General features: G+C 39.8%; 1 protein-coding gene across 1 annotated transcript; it reads right to left on the reverse strand.

Annotated features, from left to right (window-relative positions):
• Positions 1 to 12595: 12595 nt before the first annotated feature.
• LOC143860098 (uncharacterized) lies at positions 12596 to 18358 on the reverse strand. Its single transcript, XM_077370620.1, has 2 exons — positions 17483 to 18358; positions 12596 to 12823 (listed from the first exon to the last, which is right to left on the reverse strand). Exons 1-2 carry the CDS (start codon positions 18336 to 18338, stop codon positions 12750 to 12752), a joined length of 930 nt encoding a protein of 309 aa, XP_077226735.1. The 5' UTR covers positions 18339 to 18358; the 3' UTR covers positions 12596 to 12749.
• Between the last annotated feature and the right edge of the window lie 2990 nt (positions 18359 to 21348).

Raw genomic sequence — 21348 nt, forward strand, 5'->3', positions numbered from 1 at the left:
GCGATTCGAATGTTACGACCTTCCCTTACATCCTCGGCCCTGGTCATAGGAGGAGGAGGAACAGGTCCTTCTTCCTCCTCTTCCTCTTCAGTTAGAAGCGATGCCAGCTCATCGTCAACATCCTGAATGTAGGAGTCGTCAGGCATCTCCCTCCTAATGTGGTTGTGGACACAGCAACAGGCCAACACTATGTCGATCTGCTTGGAATATGAATACATGGGTGCTGAATTTAATATGCTGAATCGCTTCCTCAAGACACCAAAAGTTCGCTCGATTACATTCCTGGCTGAAGAATGCCTTTGATTATACAACTCCCCGGCTTTCCTAGGTCTGCGCCCTCTAATATGATTGAGATGGTAACCAATACCTCGGATTGGAGTTATAAAATGGGACAGGCACGGATACCCGGCATCACCAAGGTAAAATTTTCCTACAATCAAACAAAGGATTATAATTAAATTAGCTAAGTACTACAGAAACCGCATCAATACAAACAGTCTAATAAGCTAATTATTACCTGGCAAAATGGAAATCCCGTTCGGCTTTGATATAGCAGATGCTAACACCCGTGAGTCCGATGCCGACCCCTCCCACCCACAAAGGACGTACGTAAACTTTAGGTCAAAGTCGCAACAGGCTAACACATTTTGGGATGGGAAGTGCTTACGACAAACATATCTTTTTTGAATATCCTGAGATACTTTTGCATGAATGTGGGTCCCGTCAATTGCACCAATACAATCCTATAATAAGGACATTCAGATGTCAACCGTAACTGTTAACATACCGGCCTCAATTACTAACAACCTTCAGTCGAAATGCGTAGCTATCGTAAACGTACCTTAAAGTAAGGCATAAAATTAGGATTATCAAGGATTGCCCGTGGTGTCTCCCTTGATGGACGTACTATGAACATGTCTTGTAGGATGAGAATAGCATCGAGAACCTTATTAAAATACTTTGAAACAGTAGCCCCTGACCTTCTTGTGGTTGCCCTAACAGTACGATTCCTTTCATTGTGTGCAATCACACTTAAGAAAATAGCCACCTGTTCCTCAACAGTGCAGTGAATTGTATCTTCCAACAATGTTGTGCTTCTGAAAAGGCCCACGAAGGTGCGGAAGCACCGAACATCCATACGAAGAAGAGCAACACAATGGTTCTCTGCGTGCGTGATACGTCTAACAAAGGTCCTACGGGTTAAGTACCCACTTTCGTAAGGGGCTCTTATAATATTCTGCTCAAGGTATAGTCAAACCCTAAGCGTAACTGCGGTCGCCGCAGAGATTACTATAGCTGCAGCTCGAAGGATCAACATCCGCCTATCTGCTGGTTGACGAGGCATGATGGCAACCCTACCAAATACTTAAAAAATAACATTTAGGATAAGAACACAACCGGCAAAGACACCATAACCACTAGGGCTGGACATGGTTCTGGTTTTAACCGAAGAACCGAACCGAACCGGCTGCTTCGGTTCGGTTCTGGAACTTCACGGTTCGGTTCTGGGTCCCGAATCTGGGAATCGATGGCTTTCGGTTCGGTTCTGGGTTTGGGGACCTGGAACCGAGAACCGAACCGAACCGACAATTGTATTAACTATTAGTATTAAGTGGGGGGTGTTGATATCATTTTTAACTTTATAACAAATTCGTATGACAAAAGGGGCTGCTGATATCATTTTTAAGACAAAAGAAATTAAGAAAAAAGAAACAAGAAAAGATAAGAAACCAGATCTTTTTTGCCTCCACTGTTCTAACTTAACGAAACCCTAGATCGTTTCTGCCTCCACTCCGGCATCGATTGCTGCCGTGAGAAGATGAAGAAGAAAAAGAAGAAGAAGAAGAAGAAGAAGAAGAAGAAAAAGAAGAAGGTATGTATTAATCCCTCTTTATCCCTCTTTCAATTTCTGTTTTCTCTTTCTTCTTCAAGAACTTTTTCAAAGAATCAAGGTAAGTTTCATAGTCCTCTGCTTTTTTACTCGATTTTTCACATCTAGTACTTGTTTCCTGGCTGATAAATGGATCTTGTACTCTGATTTTTATTTGTGGTTTTTTTTTTTTTTTTTGTAATTCCTTTTTTTTTACTGTTCAACATTCATATTTCTGGTTTTGATTACATTTGGAGGACTCTGATTTGGTTTGTGTACTAACAGAACTGTTCATTCATGGATTTGAGATATATTTTAGTCGAATTTGCTCCGAAAATGTCTTTTTGGTAGTGTCTCATGTTTGTTCTACCTAGGGTTTCTGGTTTTGATAGCATTTGGAGGACACTGATTTGGTTCAGTGTTTAGTATGAGGATGTATTTCAGAATTTTCAGGTTCACTTGGTTTAAAAACCAACCATTTTTTTTTACTGTTGCAAACCCAGAACCGAACCGAACCAGAACCGAATAATTCGGTTCTGGTTCGGTTCGGTTCCAGGTTCACATGGTTCGGTTCTGGTTCCAGAACCTGGGAACCGACAATAGGTGGTTCGGTTCTGGGTTCACCCCAGAACCGAACCGAACCGAACCATGTCCACCCCTAATAACCACAGTCACAACCATCGAAACAAAACTCTTACAGCCACCACCAACCACCAAAGCACCGACAAGCAACCACAACCATCGTAACACCAAACAACATCATCCACAAAGCACCCACAACCACTCACAACCACTAAACCACCAAACCACCAAACACCCATCAACCACCAAAGCACCAGCATCCATCCAGAACCACAAAAACATCTAAACCAAACCCTTCTTCAACAACCAAAACAGCACTTAAACAAGAACTCAACAAGTACTGAAATCACATCCAACAAATTAATGAAAAATGATTGCAAAATCGATGGAATCACAGTAAAAAATGTCTAAAATAGATGGAAATCTTATTTTATTGTAAAGAGGTGATGATGTAATCACAGAAATGACAGAAGAAAGGAAATATTGATAAAAAAAACACAAACCCTTCATCAACAACCAAAACAGCACAAAAAACATACATTTCCAAACGAGAAGAACATGAAAAAAGGGTTCCGAACCCTAAAATGAGAAGAACAATTTTGTAATAACGTTTTTTGGAGGAAAAATAACAGAGAATAGTTCAGATCAGAACCTTAGCAACTTTTTACCAAGAAAAAACAAGAAAAAATCTCGAAGAAAATGAAATACGAGAGGGAAAGACCAGATTGGGGGAAAAATAACCAAATGAGACTCAAGGAGAGGAGCACTAACCTTTGTAGTGTTTGCCGGAGGTGGAGCTCGCCGGAGAAGGTGATGTAGCCGCCGGGTTCGTCGAGGGTTTCATCCAGGTAGGGTTTGGAGAGGAAAGTGACAGGCGATAAGCTTGTGAATATTGTTTTCCCACGCATTTTGTAGGATTTTGCGGGAAAGGAAAACAACGATTATGTGGGAAAGTATATTTTCCACGTTTTTTTTCAATTCTCCACGTCTGTAATTTTACATTCCCGGGAAATGAACTGAACGGCGGAAAGCAATGGTTCCCGAGAAAATAATGCCTACTTTCCTTTCCTTTCATTTCCCGGGACAGCAAGTGAACAGAGCCCTAAAAAATTCCAAATTTAGTAGGTTTTCCAAAATTCACAAAATGACTCATGACTCGTTAGACACACTCTAGAGATCAAATGAAACACATTGAAAATAACCAAATTACCCCTGAGGTGCAAAAATAGGCAAAAATAAGGGAAACCCAAAAATAGGAGTTTTTCCTACTTGATTGGAAACTTGATTATTCATCTTCCGGAGGCCAATGGAACCCTCTAGACACTTTCAGGATTGCGAATTAACTTCAAAATTCCTAAAATGAGGTGAAATTCACCCTAAAATGCAAGAATACCTAATCTAATATGGAAGACCGACTCAAGACTCGATGAAACTACCAAATCTTTTACTTTTTAAAGCATAGCAAAATGGGGGTGTCTACAGGCTTTAATAGGTGCCTTTGTTAAAAAGCATAAAGGAGGGGGGTAGGATTGAAAATATGTGGGTTGAATGGGTGCCTTTGTTAAAAAAAGTCAAAAACAGTTTCGCAGAAATTTTATATCCAATAAAAAATTCTTTTCTTTGTGGTACCAGATTTCGACCAAAATTTCAAATTTTCGATCGAAATTCAGTGGTCCGAAACCGGTACCGAAACTGAAATTTTAAACCATGCTCACTACCTTATTTTGATGATGGCACAAAATGACATACTGGTTCCATTGCCTGACTGTGGCAATCCAAACAAAGGCATAAATCATTTTGTATTTCTTGAATAGTGTGGGAACTCCAAGTAACAGTGATGGTTTCAAATTATACATAGTGCTAATGTCCTCACTACCACATTTTATAATGGCACTACTCACCGTATTTTTATGATCGCACTACTCACTTTATTAAAATGTACGGTATGGCCCGAACCATAGGATGATCCAAACCGTCTATTAGATGGGCCACTGCCTAAATAGGTTGTGCCCCAAAAAGAATTTTCATAGGTTGATCCTAACACTCCGATCTATAGAGGGTTATAGGTTGATCCAAACCGTCCATGTGATGGAACATAACATCAATCGGTTGTGCCCGTAAAATCATTTCCATAGGCTGATCCTAGCCCTCCAATCGATAGAGGTTTCCATAATTGTTGTTCCTCTTCAGGCCCGGAATCTATCAATATTTAGCAAGTTGTCTGAAATGCGAAATATCAAGTAGTTTTGTCGTCATTGTCATATGTCTATACCTCTTCTTGGTAGTTTTTTCCGTAATTGTCATAGACAGGTACCCTGTGTCGGTACTTTTCGTATGTATAAGACAAAGAAATTGTGAGAAAAGCATAGACATCTAATAGAGATGTAAAATATCAAGAATATAGTGACGTGTAAATCTCAGATAAAAAGAAAAGAAATTTCTTTTTCCTCCCGCTATATATATATATATATATATATATATATATATATCTAATACAATAAGCTGGGATGAAAAGAAGAGAGTTTTTTCCATTTTTTTGAAAATCACATGAGAATTACACGTCACATTTTTTGACTTTTTTGAACAAATGCACCCATTCAACTCATCTAATTTCAATCTTACCCCCCTCCCCTTATGCTTTTAACAAAGGCACCCATTAAATCATATAATTTCAATCCTACCCCCTCCTTTATGCTTTTAACAAAGGCACCCATTAAAGCCGTATAATTTCGATCTTACCCCCCTCATTTATGGGTTTTTAATCTCTCTGGAACTCACGTGTCCCCTCTACACATGCAGCTTCTGTGTATAGCTTATACACTGTATTTCTTTTTCCATTTTTTTGAAAATTACATGAGATTTACACATCACATTTTTTGACTTTTTTGAACAAATGCACCCATCAACTCATATAATTTCAATCTTACCCCCCTCATTTATGGTTTTTTAATCTCTCTGGAACTCACGTGTTCCCTCTACACATGCAGCTTCTGTGTATACACTGTATTTCTGTGTATAGAAAGGAATTCGTTAATTTAATGCTATAATTTATATTTCTGTTATCACCAACGAGATTAGAAAAAGTAGCTATTTTTTTTTATATTTTCTTTGCTAATACGACGACTGCTCATATAAAAATCTCTATAGTTTGAAGAGTTGGGATCATATTAGGGAGATAATTTTTTCGGCGAGGCCTGTACGGTGGGTCGCAACAAATGAACGGTTTGGATCTTTGAATAAAGTGACCTGATGCAATAATTTTTTTAAAATGCACTATTTATGGTGTGCACTTTCTTCAAAGATCTCAAGTGTTCATAATTGGGTCCAGCTAAGGATTCATGATCAATTAGAGAAGGGAGGGAGTACTGGCTGTGAGAGAATGGGTGGGGCCCACCTTCAAAAAGGCAGCACCCTTGATATTTGATCCAACAGCAGCCCCTTAAACCGATGGATACTCTGAGCAATTTTACAAGGCTTATTAGGTGGGATTAGGGGTGGCAATGGTTCGGTTTCGGTTCGGTTCGACCCCCAAACCAAATCGAACCTAAATTTGAATCGGTTTGGTTTTACCGAACCGGCTCCGCCAATTTTTATATCTACTTGTGGACCCCGATCCGAGAGATAGGCAGCGAGGGAACGGGTCCCCACACCATCCGGATCATCCACGTGTGAAGGAGAGCTCTACCAAGGAACTCTCGAAACGGATGCCACCCTCATAGCATAGCACGAGTGGCGATATAAAAGAAAGAGATATGTCTCGATCCGGAACCGAGGTTCGAAACCGAGACATACCTGAAATAAACTCAGAGTCGCCATCCATGGATATGCCATGGAACCCTAAAATCAAATCCTCTGTACAATGGATAACCAGAAATATATATGGGTTCATGCCTGGTTACGAATGGGGAAGGTCTGAGAGCACCCCCGATTCGTCCGAGTGCAAGCACTTGGTCTCTTATGCCATTTATTATTAACTCCAAAGAAGTTTGGGTAAAAATCATCTGAAATGGGAACAATCCTCAAGAATCGTCTACCTAAGCATGCATTTCCTGAGGATAAAGATAATGAACACATATAAACTAAAATGAAAGATGTGCCACCTAAGCATAGCTAGGTTATGAGTGACAAACCTAATGGGTGTCTAAGTTCTGATGTGCAAACACATGCAAGCTACAGCAAAAGGTATAGGATCAGTACGAGAAAGTAAGAAAACACATCAAAACATATAATAACAACATAATAAATCCTAAGACTCTAAATTATTAGCCCGAGTCCTCGGATGGTCTGGTATTCATCCAAAAAAGCCTACGTATCCCCGCCTCCACGAGAATCAAGGCAACGTGGTTCTTCGCGCCTATTCTAAGCTATGATGCCTAAGACACCTAGCCCTCTATCCTAAACTCGATCTAAAAGACCGGACCAATTATTAAAGTTTATTGTACGATTATTTAAATTCCAGTGAATTGTGGATTTTTAGGACACCCTATATGCCCTAACTAAATGCAGATTAGCCCTAGGCTAATGCAGGTGGTTCCTACAACCTATGTGTAACTAGGCTGTATTTCCTAAGGAAAACCAAGGGTGGACTAGCGAATCCTATTCTAGTCATCACTCGGCGATGTGGATCGCCGACTGACCGGACGGAGGCGCTCCTATAACTCTAGGACAAACCCCTAACTCTAAAACAATCACAAACAAGCACACAACAAAACAAAGGTCAAACCCTAACTCTAAACTCTCTATCTAAGACAAAGTCCTAACTCTAAAGGAAGAGCTTTTTGAAATCAAATGCTTATTCAAAAAGATTTAAAACCCTATTTACAAAAGTTTGGCTGGACTTGGGATGTAAATCCCAAGCTGCACTACGTACCTCGGAAGAGGATCAAGCCAACGTAGTTCGAAACGAATTCTCTACCTAACAAACACTTACAGCAAATCAACTATTTTTTTATGCTTTAAGTTTCTAATGTTTTTGAGATTTTTAATGATTTCAATGTTTATGGATTTTTAAAATTTCTGATGCTTTCACCCTTTTGGCCAAAGACCGGAGGGAATATACAAAATAACACCCTAGGGACAAACCCTAGGGTGAATAAGGGAAACTATGCTCTAATAACACCGTTATAAGAGCAAATGGGTCAAAGACTCTCTAATAAGAGTAACTGATAACACTGAAAATGAGATAACGGAGTCAAAGACTCTCTAATGACTGCAAAAGGAAAGGCGAGTTAAAAACTCTCTAATAAATCCAACTGAAAGTACAAATGAGTCAAAGACTCTCCAAGAAAACTGCGAAAGAGATAAATGTGTCAAAGACTCTCTAATAACATCACCAAAGGAATAAATGAACCAAAAATTCTCTGAAAGAAAAGGAAACACGATTCGAAGACTCTCTAAGAGAGAAGAACACACGAGTCAAAGACTCCACCGACAACAACTAAAGGATATATGAGTCAAAGACTCTCTAAGAGATGGAAACACGAGTCAAAGACTCCACTGACAACAACTAAAGGATATACGAGTCAAAGACTCTCTAAGAGATGGAAACACGAGTCAAAGACTCCAAAACACCGACTGAAGGATAAATGAGTCAAAGACTCTCTAAGAGATGGAAACACGAGTCAAAGACTCCACTGACAACAACTAAAGGATATACGAGTCAAAGACTCTCTAAGAGATGGAAACACGAGTCAAAGACTCCAAAACACCGACTGAAGGATAAATGAGTCAAAGACTCTCTAAGAGATGGAAACATGAGTCAAAGACTCCACAAACACCGACATAGGATAAATGAGTCAAAGACTCTCTAAAAGAAAAGGAACACGAGTCAAAGACTCCACTAATGCTAATTAAAGGATAAATGAGTCAAAGACTCTCTAATAACACTACATTAAAGACAAATGAGTCAAAGACTCTCCTATAACACCACCTAAAAGGCAAATGAGTCAAAGACTCTCTAATAACACCATCTAAAGGATGAATGAGTCAAAGACTCTCTAATCAAAGCTGACTCCTATGCGAAATGGACTATCGACTAAGGAGAAGCTTACAAGCAAAAGGAATAAGAGACCTTGTGCAAATTTGGCAAAGGTAAAAGCATCTAGCCGGGCCGGACAGCTACCTAGCCCTCAGGGTGCAACAAATGTGCAACCCAATACTCATAAGGGTAGGGGTATGAAGCCAAGCCGAGTAGGATGTTCTCCCAAAGCCAAACGGCGCACAAAGAGGAGGTTTAGCAAGGGAATGAGACCGGGCGGGTCTAAAAGGAAATAAGAGACTTTGTGCATATTTGGCAAAGGTAAAACACCCAACCGGGCCGGACAGCTACCTAGCCCTTAGGGTGCAACAAATGTGCAACCCAATACCCATAAGGGTAGGGGTATGAAGCCAAGCCGAGTAGGGTGTTCTTCCAAAATCAAAAGCACACAAAGAGGATTAACGAGGGAATGAGACCGGACGGGTCTCCCAAACAAACAAAGATGGGCTCCAAGTAACCTTATCATTGCCCTCAAAGGGTAAGCAAGGCTAAGACAACTAATTGACCAAATTGGTCTCTAATTACCAAAGGAACAAACTGAGGTGTAATCTCAGAGAGGATTCTACAAATGAGGCTTGCCTCCAAAGGAGGATTGCCTAACAAGACAGAGTATGTCTCCTAGTACAGGTTCTATTATCTAAAGAAGTCTAGAAGACTGCGCTAGTCTAATCAAAATAGAGAAGAAAAAGGTTACCAGGTAATCTCAAATTTCCATTCAATTATTATAAAAACAAATCAAGTATTAGCAAAGTATGATTTACAACTAAAGAGTGCACAATCTGTAAGAATAGCAATCATAAAATGATAAACAACATTAATTAGTCCAGACCAGCCGCTGGATAGCCTAATAAAGTAAAACAATATCAAACACTTCAAAGCCAACCACAAACCCCAATACGGGGACTCCAATGAAATCAGATGATGCCAAAGTAATCATCTGATTTCCTACACAATAATATTTCTACAAACCGCCTTGAAATCAGACGATATTCGTGTCAAGGACATCGAATAGTGCAAATCATCTGATTTCCTTCTTCAATTAAACAATTTATAAAATTAATTAGCCCAGACCAGCCGCTGGGTAGCCTAATGAAATAAAAGAAAGTATGATAAGGTTTCAAGATAGTCTCACCTGAATAATCCATTCATCACCATCTTCAAAACCTAACTCAAAGCTTAGTATAAGAAGAGTATTAGATTTTCAATAGATTATACGAATATATCAAATGATATTCCCAATTTATAAAAAATTTAGTACAAAACATAGTTGAAAAGTGGACAGATAAAGCCAGCTCTATAGAGACACAAATTGTCTCTCTAAATGGGAGGCTCTAAGCAACGAGGCTTGTCCCCAGAGGAGAGTTGCCTAACGAGACAAAGCGTGTCTCCTAGAACGGTACTCGCTAATGAGACCACAATGGTCTTCTAAATGAAGAAGAGAAACTACCATCTAATGGTGTCTAAAAGACTAAGTAAGTCTACTAAACTAAGAGGGGAAACCTACTCGGACTAAGCAAGTCCCCAAAGGATGGGCTTGGGCTAGCGCCTTCATCGCCCTCGCTAAAATGAATCTTCTTTCCTATAATTTCAATGAAAGCGCATTACTTGTATCAATAATCCCAAAGTCCAACACAAGAACCACTAAAAAGAAAGTCAAGCCCTATAACACTTTCATTCACACATAAGTATCTTTGGGAGTATCCACAATAGAAACTATCAGCTCAAAATAGAAACAAGTACAGATCAATCGACAGAGTCCATCAAAATCAATACAAGCACCAAAGAAAAGAAATCATTGTAGTATCTATCCATGAATGCCTTAAGAAAAGAATAAAATAAAACTAAAGAAAGAAAAGGACAAAACTGAATAATAAAATCACCTTACCTTTTCTTTTGCTCTCTTTCAATTATCTGAGACAATGCATCGCGCTCTTCTTCTTCTCCTCTGACAATAACTCCTTTTCTTTCTCTTGTCGCAAGTGGTAAAAAAAAAATCCTTCCTTATCTGTGTCCGGTTCAGTCTTCAATTCTACGTTCATTATACGGCAAAGTACCTTTGACAGGAGATAACAGGCATCTGCTGGTCTGCAATCTGATTCGTGGACGCCTCAACCTGTTCTATATGCCCTTGCGAAAGTAAGAAAATTCTCTCACTTACTCGAGGAACTGCCACGAACGATCCGGCACAAGCGCGCCAGAGTTCTGTATAGAGAGAGTCCTCTGAATCTTTTCCGGCAGCCGGAGAAGCCGAAATCCGGCATGGCGGCTCCAGAACGGCCTTCCTTGTGATTCCGCCATCGTTTGGCTCGCTACAACCGAAATAGAAACTCTCTCCTCTTCCCCTACTACAATTCCCCTTCACAGAAACCTCGGAAGAAACCACAACTTACAAAATCCTCAACAGATCTTACATCTGCGCCTCCTCCTTCCGATTTTTTTTAATCCGAAACCTTACCAGCTCAAACAGCAGAAAAACCGATATAAAATGACAGAAAACCGATACTCCACCACAAAGGATCGCGCCGGAGAAGATCACACCGGAGATGATCTCACCGGAGAAGAAGAAAAAGAAGATAAGGTTTCATGAATTTCCCTCTCCAGCTCTGTCTCTTTCTCTCTCCATTTTTATTTCGACCAGAATGAGATCCTCTCCCTGTTAAAAATCTTGAGCTGGAGAAACGGTCGGAGAAAAGAGATTGCCGGAGAAAATGATTAGGGATGAAATCCCTCTCTCTTTCTTTCTCTGCATATGGGTTTCTTAGCTCAGATCTAGACTAGGAGAAGATGAATCACGGTCTACGATCGTAGATCTAAAATTTTTTTTATGAATGAGATGATGAATAAAAGAAAATCAACGAGGAAAAATGGAAGAATACGCTGGCCGGAGCCTCGGCCGGAGCCTAAGCCGGAGAAGATGATCGGAGCCTACTTTCCCTTTTTCTCTTTCTCGCCTCTTTCTCTGTCACGAGAAATGAAAATTAGGAAAGATCCCCCTTAAAACTCGATCAGATCCCTTTTATAGGTGGAAGTGGTAGATGATGGTGGAGGTGGCGGATTGGGCAGAAATGGAATGGGGTTTGGGATGGAGAGATGGGCGGAAGTGACAGAGGTGGCCGGTCGGAGATGATGTTCGAGAAGAAGATTAAGAAGAAGAAAATGGGGTTTTGATAATCGGAATCAACGGAAATCCGGCAAGACCGAGGTGGAGATGGGCCGGATCTGCTATGATTAGGGTTTTGGAGCAAATTAAATGGGATCTTGAGGGAGGAGATAAGATTGGATCTGGTGGTTATGGTGGAGGTTGGTGGTGGGGATGCGATGACCGACGGCAGCTCTCTCTTCTCTCTCCAAATGGGCTTTTTCCCTTTCTCCCTCCGTCAATCTCTGTGTTTGGGCGAAAAATCAAAAGACCCCTCTCCCCTTTTCCTTCAGTCGGTTGGGTTTTGATGAAATGTATGATAAATTCGACCTCCCCATTTCAACTGGACACCCCCCCTTATGCAGATAGTTCAACCCCCCTTTTCGGATTGCGTTGTCCGCACTGCTCGGCTCGCTGGCTGGGTGAATGGGTTCAAATCTTGACGAAATTTTGTGAGGATTTGGACGGGACCCTAATCTACGCTGGGGTTAAATTCGGAGCGCCTACTCACTCATTGGACAGGTTTTTACACAATCAATACGAATTTGGGTCTGGTCAAAATGGGGTGTCTACACTACTAAATTTTTTAATGAACACTTAGCTCTTTTTAAAAATAACTTACTTCTGGTTCAAGTAACATAATCGTCTCCTATTAATTCTCTTCATGTGAAACATGCCCCTATTAATTAGGTTATTAATTTTAACGATAAACAAATCGTCTAGGAGAGAAAATCACTCTCAAATTTTTTTTTAGAGACACCCCTATTGTAAGGACCCGGATTCTCAGGCTAAATTTTGAGGCAATTCTGAGCCTAGCTCTTTATAAAACAGAGCAAACGAGCCCCGAAAATCCGGATTTGCTACGCCTCTCAAAAAAACAAAAGAGGCACAAAACACATTCATTCTTTCATACAGCGGAAGTCTTAGTTAAAAACAAATCATTTATTTAATGAAATAGAGACAGAAATAAGGGAAGATAAATTTTATTCCATTAACCTTTAATAATAACATCCACGAATTTACCAAATAATATCTCTAAGTCCAAAGGACTTTTTAAAAGAAAACTAAAAGAAAAGAAAATAACAATCTAAACTCTAACATCTCTCCCCATCCCTTTTTGCCTAGGTCTGTTCATCAGCAAATGCTCCTTCGTTTTGATCGATTTGCTGGTTTTCCAGGTTATCACCGTTAAAGTCTGTAGAACAATTTTAAGAGTCAGGATGCAAGAATAACGGTTATGCAGTGTAATAAAACTTAACTAAGACAATTGAAAGATTTAAATATATAATCATCTCATGTTAGAGGATATCAAAGAATTTGCAATACGAAACAAGAATATGATATTTGGCTTTTAATGTGAATCAATAATATAAAAGAATTCAAGTAATTTGAATAAATCTTCATAATATGGGTTTTTCATGCAATTGGTAGGGTAGAACACTTTGTTCAATGTGAAATTCATTAGAGACTATTGCTCTAGAATCGTTAGAAACTACTGTTATGAAATCATTAGAGTCTATGCTCTTCCCTTTCCTTCCCCATTAATTCCTATACACAATGATACCCATGTAGAATTATAACCTTCGCACTGTTTTTGTACGAGGATACCTTTCGCACTGTTTTTGTACGAGGAGTTCACGTGGTTCTTTGACCTTCTCGTCCCTTTTCGGGTACGAGTGAGATGGTATCAAGGGTATATGAAATTATGGCCTTTAATCATCTCCATTATAGGGTTTTGGTTTTCAATGAAAAATCATGATTTGGATTCAGGAATAAGAAACAAAATCATAAGAGGTTTTATCTAAACTTTCAAGAATTCTAGTTATAGTGTAGATTACAAAACATAATCCGAAATCTTGCCTTTGCCTTTGAATGGATTGGTTTGATTGATGTGATTGATTACTTGAATTGAGAGAATTGAATGAAGCTTGATGGATCTTGGAGTTGAAAGCCCTTCCTTCTTCTCCTTTTCCTTGAATTCTCCTTTTCTTACTCTCCTTAGGTTTTAGGGTTTTGATTTATGAAGAACATTAGGTTATGATAGTGTATATATATAGTCATGAATCTTTTTAGGGTTTGTTTTGGTGTTAACTCACCCAAAAAAGACGGAAATCGGCACTTCATAGAGAGTTTGGAAACTCTCGGATTCTCAATCCGCGACATTCTCGGAGTTCTGAGGCATTTTCTCGGAGTTCCGAGAATTCTCGGAGTTCCGAGAACCGGATTCCAAAACTACTGTCCGATTTCTCGGAATTCCGAGGTTATTTTCTCGGAGTTCCGAGATCTCTCCAGTAGTTCTCGGAGTTCCGAGAATTATTCTCAGAATTCCGAGTTTTTTTTTTTTTTTTTTTTTTTTGGGTTGTTACACTCTACCCCCCTTAGAGGAATTTCGTCCTCGAAATTTGATCTCTCTCATAGGGTAAACCGAAAACAACCGATTATTATACAACAGATTATAAATGAGAAGTAAGGAATATACCTCCGAGCAAATGCGGATATTTCTTCAAGATTTCCGATTCGCGCTCCCAAGTTGCTTCTTCAACGCCATGATGTCGCCAAAGAACCTTGACCAACGAAATCGTCTTATTTCGCAAAGCTCGCTCTTCTCGATCTAAAATCTTCACAGGTCCTTCAGAAAAAGACCAATCTTCTTGAAGCTCGACATCATCCTCGGCCAAAACATGTGAAGGGTCAGGATGATACAATCGAAGCATCGATACATGAAAAACATCATGCATCCGCTCCAAATTAGAAGGCAACTCCAATTTATAAGCTCTTGCCCCAATCCTTTTCACAATTCGGTAGGGTCCAATAAAACGAGGGGTCAACTTCCCTTTCTTTCCAAAACGCATTACTGCCCTGAACGGCGAAATCTTCACAAAAACCATATCGCCTTCAGCGAATTCTAAATCTCTCCTCCGCTGATCGGCATAACTCTTCTGTCGACTCTGCGCGATCTTCAAGCGATCCCTAATCAAAGCAACTTTTTCAGTCGACTCTCGAACCAACTTTGGTCCAAGCAATTGCTTCTCACCAACTTCAGCCCAGCACAAAGGTGATCTGCAGGCACGGCCATATAGAGCTTCAAATGGAGCCATCTGAATACTCTGCTGGTAGCTGTTGTTGTAAGCAAATTCACATAGAGGCAAATGCTTCTCCCAATCTCCACCAAAATCTAGAACACAAGCTCTCAACAAATCTTCAAGGATCTGATTTACCCTTTCAGTCTGACCATCAGTCTGAGGATGATATGATGTACTGAAACTCAATTTCGAACCCAAAGCAGCATGTAAGCTCTTCCAGAATCCCGAAGTGAAACGAGAGTCTCGGTCAGAGATTATGGTCGAGGGCACACCATGATACCTAACGATCTGAGCCACATATGTTTCAGCAAGCTTTTCCAACTTCCAATCTTTCTTAATCGGAATGAAATGAGCCGATTTAGAAAGACGGTCCACAATCACCCAAATACCATCACAATTGCTCTTCGATTTGGGTAAACCCATGATAAAATCCATGGACAAGCTATCCCATTTCCACATGGGAATCTCCAAAGGGTCCAATGTACCTCCAGGTTTCTGATGCTCTGCCTTTACTTTCTGACAAGTTAGGCATTTAGAAACATACTCAGCAATGTCCCTTTTCATTCCACTCCACCAAAGATTCCTCTTCAAGTCTTGGTACATCTTTGTGTTACCTGGATGAATGGTGTAACGAGACTTATGTGCCTCATCCAAAATGTCCCTTCTGATTTCTTCCTTAGCTGGCACACAAATTCTGTCTTTAAAGAACAAACATCCATCCTCTCCTACTGAAAACTTTGGTTTAGAATCAACTTCAGCCTTTAATTTCAAAATTGCTTCATCATCTATCTGAGCTGCTTTAACAGTTTCTATGATATTCGACTGAACTCGAATATTAGCAATAAAGGATTTATCGCCAATTTCGCAAGTTCCCAAATCTAAATCTCTGAACCGCTCAAGCAATTCCCATTCTTCCATCATCAAACAGGCCATCATAGGGTGTTCTTGTCGGCTAAGAGCGTCAGCCACTACATTAGCCTTGCCTGGATGATAACTCAAGGTGAAGTCATAATCCTTCAAAAATTCAACCCATCTTCTCTGTCTCATATTCAGCTCTTTCTGATCAAAAAGATACTTGAGGCTCTTATGATCTGTAAAAACCTCAAACTTGACACCATACAAGTAGTGTCGCCATATCCTCAAAGCGAAAACCACTGCTGCTAATTCCAGATCATGAGTTGGGTAATTCACTTCGTGCTTCTTCAACTGCCTCGAACCATAGGCAATGACCTTGCCTGATTGCATGAGCACGCAACCCAAACCTCGAAATGATGCATCACTATACACCACAAAATCTCCTTCTGCGGTAGGAAGTATCAAAACTGGAGCTGATGTCAATATTTTCTTCAATTCTTGAAAACTGCTTTCACATTCTTCATTCCAAACATATTTAACATTCTTCCTGGTCAATTTAGTCAAAGGTCCAGCTAAAATTGAAAAGCCTTCAACAAACTTCCTGTAATACCCGGCCAGACCCAAGAAACTTCTGATCTCAGTAACATTGGTAGGTTGCTTCCAGGAAGTAACTGCTTGAATCTTAGTAGGATCCACTTCAATTCCTTCTTTTGATATCACATGACCCAAAAATGTAACACGCTCGAGCCAAAACTCACATTTAGAGAATTTTGCATACAACTGATTATTTCTCAAAGTCTCCAATGCAAGTCCCAAATGCTTAGCATGCTCCTCTTCAGATTTCGAGTAAATAAGGATGTCATCTATGAATACCACCACGAACTGATCCAAAAATGGCTTGAATACTCTATTCATCAAGTCCATAAATATGGCTGGTGCATTTGTCAATCCAAACGGCATTACGACAAATTCATAGTGACCGTATCGAGTACGAAAAGCTGACTTTGAAATGTCCTCGTCTCTGATACGCAACTGATGATATCCAGATCTCAAATCAATCTTCGAGAAATGAGTAGCTCCTTGCAACTGGTCAAAGAGATCGTCTATCCGAGGAAGAGGATAACGGTTCTTGATAGTCACCTTATTCAACTGCCTGTAGTCAATGCACAAGCGAAGACTACCATCCTTCTTCTTCACAAATAGCACAGGAGCTCCCCATGGGGATGAACTGGGTCTAATAAATCCCTTCTCCAACAATTCTGATAACTGCTCCTTCAATTCTTTCAATTCAGCCGGGGCCATTCTGTAAGGTGTTTTAGAAATAGGCTCGGTCCCTGGCACAAGATCGATAGTAAAGTCGATCTCTCTGTGGGGAGGTAATTCAAAGTCTTCTGGAAAGACATCCAGAAACTCCCTCACCACAGGGATGTCTGAAACAGACAACTCAATACTGACTTCTTCCTTCTCCATGAAAGCCAGAAAGCATTCACATCCTTTATTGATCAACTTCTGAGCTTTCACAGCTGCAATTACTTTAATCTTCTTCATAGGGCGCTTCACTCCCTCAAAAATGATTTCTTCTTCTCCAGGAATTGCAAATTTCACGATTTTATGAAAGCAATCCACATTAGCATGATAAGCTGCTAGCCAATCCATACCAAGGATAACTCTAAAATCGTTCATCTCCAATAGCACTAAATCAGCCAAAAGCTCTCTACCACCTATCTTTATAATACATCCCTTACACACTAAATTTGTAATTACATCATCTCCTAAAGGAGTAATAATTCTCAAAGGGAAATTTAGAGTAATAGGGGTCAAATTCAGTTCTTTCGCAAAAATTGGTGATATGAATGACAAGGTAGAGCCAGAATCTACAAGAATATGCACAGATGTATTATTAACAAAAAGCTGACCTTCAATGACTGCGTCGGAGGCATCAGCGTCTTGTTGATTAAGCGCATAGACTCGGTTGACAGGTGCTTGAGATGCACTCTTCTCCAGATTCTGCTGGCGATTCTGATACCCTTTCCACTGATTCTGCTGCTGCTGCTGCGCTGGGGGTTTCTGCTGCTGCTGATTATTATTAATTCGGTTCCCCTGATTCATTGCTAGCTGAAAATTCTGCTGCTGCCTTTGAGGTCTCGTGTCCCTAAATGTAGGCTTAGGACACTCCAAAATCTTGTGACTCGGGTCTCCACAGTTGTGGCAGACATTCATCGTCTTCCAACACCTTCCAACATGAAATTTTCCGCAAATAGCACAAGGAACCCTTGCAGGAACTCCATCTTCCATTCTCTGTCTCTTAGGCGGCGGCACTTGATTCCTGCTCCCTGATGGCGGCATTCTGGCGGCCATAATCACTTTCTCACTACGCTCAGTCATCTCGGCTTTCGCGCAAGCTTCTACCAAAGTCTGAGGTTCATGAAGAACAACTTTCGCCATAAGAGATGGGCGAAGGTTGTCAACAAACTTCGAAACTTTATCCTCCTCTGTAGAGGCATAGCCAGGTGCATACCTCGACAACTGCCTAAACTTGGCTCCATACTGAGCCACAGTCAAAGATCCCTGCTTCAGAGACGCAAACTGAGATGCCAATTCCCTCTTAACATGGTTAGGAAAGAATTGGTTGTTGAACCGTACTTTGAATTCGGTCCACGTCTCATTCTTAGCATAAGGATAATTTTGCAGTAAGGATCTCCACCACACTCCTGCTTGGTCCTTTAGTAAAAAGGTAGCCAAACGGATTTTCTGAATATCACTGCACTCCATCACTTCAAAAATTCCTTCCACTTCCAAAATCCAGTGGTCTGCAGTCAAAGGGTCTCCCACTACGGTAAACTCCGATGGCATGTAGTCCCTGAACTGCCTGTGCAGCTTAGTCGGATCTGCTGCAGGCGCATGGCGAGCTGCTAGAGTGGTTGCAATGTTCTGCAAAGCGGCCTGATTAGCTGCTTGGTTTTGGGCTATGACTGTCTGAGTAGCAGCCTGTGCCTGAGCTTGACCTCTAAGGAGATCAGCAATCATGAGTAAAGGATCTGCTCCTTCACCAACATGGGCACCACCACGACCTCTCCTAGCATTACCTCGCAACTCTCTTTGATCCATCTGTCAAAAGAACACACAATTGTTAGTTCATAAAAATTCTAATTTACTTAATTTAATTATGATCATGTAAATTGTGGTTAGGTTGTACTTTAGTTAATTAGGTTCAACTACCCAACCTTAGACATATACCCAGACTCGCACTAGGTTCCTCACTGACTAACCTAGATAAGCTCTGATACCACCTCTGTAACGACCCGGATTCTCAGGCTAAATTTTGAGGCAATTCTGAGCCTAGCTCTTTATAAAACAGAGCAAACGAGCCCCGAAAATCCGGATTTGCTACGCCTCTCAAAAAAACAAAAGAGGCACAAAACACATTCATTCTTTCATACAGCGGAAGTCTTAGTTAAAAACAAATCATTTATTTAATGAAATAGAGACAGAAATAAGGGAAGATAAATTTTATTCCATTAACCTTTAATAATAACATCCACGAATTTACCAAATAATATCTCTAAGTCCAAAGGACTTTTTAAAAGAAAACTAAAAGAAAAGAAAATAACAATCTAAACTCTAACATCTCTCCCCATCCCTTTTTGCCTAGGTCTGTTCATCAGCAAATGCTCCTTCGTTTTGATCGATTTGCTGGTTTTCCAGGTTATCACCGTTAAAGTCTGTAGAACAATTTTAAGAGTCAGGATGCAAGAATAACGGTTATGCAGTGTAATAAAACTTAACTAAGACAATTGAAAGATTTAAATATATAATCATCTCATGTTAGAGGATATCAAAGAATTTGCAGTACGAAACAAGAATATGATATTTGGCTTTTAATGTGAATCAATAATATAAAAGAATTCAAGTAATTTGAATAAATCTTCAGAATATGGGTTTTTCATGCAATTGGTAGGGTAGAACACTTTGTTCAATGTGAAATTCATTAGAGACTATTGCTCTAGAATCGTTAGAAATTACTGTTATGAAATCATTAGAGTCTATGCTCTTCCCTTTCCTTCCCCATTAATTCCTATACACAATGATACCCATGTAGAATTATAACCTTCGCACTGTTTTTGTACGAGGATACCTTTCGCACTGTTTTTGTACGAGGAGTTCACGTGGTTCTTTGACCTTCTCGTCCCTTTTCGGGTACGAGTGAGATGGTATCAAGGGTATATGAAATTATGGCCTTTAATCATCTCCATTATAGGGTTTTGGTTTTCAATGAAAAATCATGATTTGGATTCAGGAATAAGAAACAAAATCATAAGAGGTTTTATCTAAACTTTCAAGAATTCTAGTTATAGTGTAGATTACAAAACATAATCCGAAATCTTGCCTTTGCCTTTGAATGGATTGGTTTGATTGATGTGATTGATTACTTGAATTGAGAGAATTGAATGAAGCTTGATGGATCTTGGAGTTGAAAGCCCTTCCTTCTTCTCCCTTTCCTTGAATTCTCCTTTTCTTACTCTCCTTAGGTTTTAGGGTTTTGATTTATGAAGAACATTAGGTTATGATAGTGTATATATATAGTCATGAATCTTTTTAGGGTTTGTTTTGGTGTTAACTCACCCAAAAAGGACGGAAATCGGCACTTCATAGAGAGTTTGGAAACTCTCGGATTCTCAATCCGCGACATTCTCGGAGTTCCGAGGCATTTTCTCGGAGTTCCGAGAATTCTCGGAGTTCCGAGAACCGGATTCCAAAACTACTGTCCGATTTCTCGGAATTCCGAGGTTATTTTCTCGGAGTTCCGAGATCTCTCCAGTAGTTCTCGGAATTCCGAGTTTTTTTTTTTTTTTTTTTTTTTTTTTTTTTGGGTTGTTACACCTATTAATTAGCTTTTGAAATTCCTATTAATTCAGTTAGAAAATCACTCTCAATTTTTTTTGAGAGACACCCCTATTGATTAGCTTAGTGTGAAAATTGCTCCTATTAATTAGCTTTATGGTTTTTAATAAAAAATCTATAGGGTGATCTTAACCATCCGATTTAAGAGGAATTATGGAAACATCTATAGATTGGAGGGCTAGGATCAGCCTATGGAAATGATTTTTGGGGCACAACCTATTTATGTTGTGTTCCATCACATGGATGGTTTGGATCAACCTATGACGTGGTCCGTACAGTTCTTTGTCGGCCTGTGTATCGCACGGGTTTCTTACTAGTATACTATATAGGAGAAGAGAAGAGAAGAGAATTTTTTGAATTTTTTGAAAATTCTATGAGAATTACACATCACTTTTTTTGACTTTTTTTAACAAATGCACCCATTCAACTCACATATTTTCAATCCTACCCCCTCCTTTATGCTTTTTAACAAATGCACTCATTAAAGCCACATAATTTCAATCTTACCCCCCTCCTTTATGGTTTTTTAATAAAAAATCTATAGGGTGATCTTAACCGTCCGATTTAAGAGGAATTATGGAAACCTCTATAGATTGGACGGCTAGGATCAGCCTATGGAAATGATTTTTGGGGCACAACCTATTTATATTGTGTTCCATCACATGGACAGTTTAGATCAACCTATGACGTGGTCTATACAATACTTTGTCAGCCCGTGCATCGCACGGGGTTTTTTACTAGTATATATATATATACTAGTAAATAGGTTGTGCCCGTAAAATAATTTCCATTGGCTGATCCTAGCCCTCCAATATATGGACGTTTCCATAATTGTTGTTCCTCTTAAGGTGCTCAGAATTCATCAATATTTTTACAGGTG

This window comes from Tasmannia lanceolata, unplaced genomic scaffold (genome assembly GCF_043159265.1).
Source record: "Tasmannia lanceolata isolate RefF3 unplaced genomic scaffold, GAP_Taslan_0.1 ptg000037l, whole genome shotgun sequence".
In the NCBI taxonomy this organism is placed as follows: domain Eukaryota; kingdom Viridiplantae; phylum Streptophyta; class Magnoliopsida; order Canellales; family Winteraceae; genus Tasmannia; species Tasmannia lanceolata.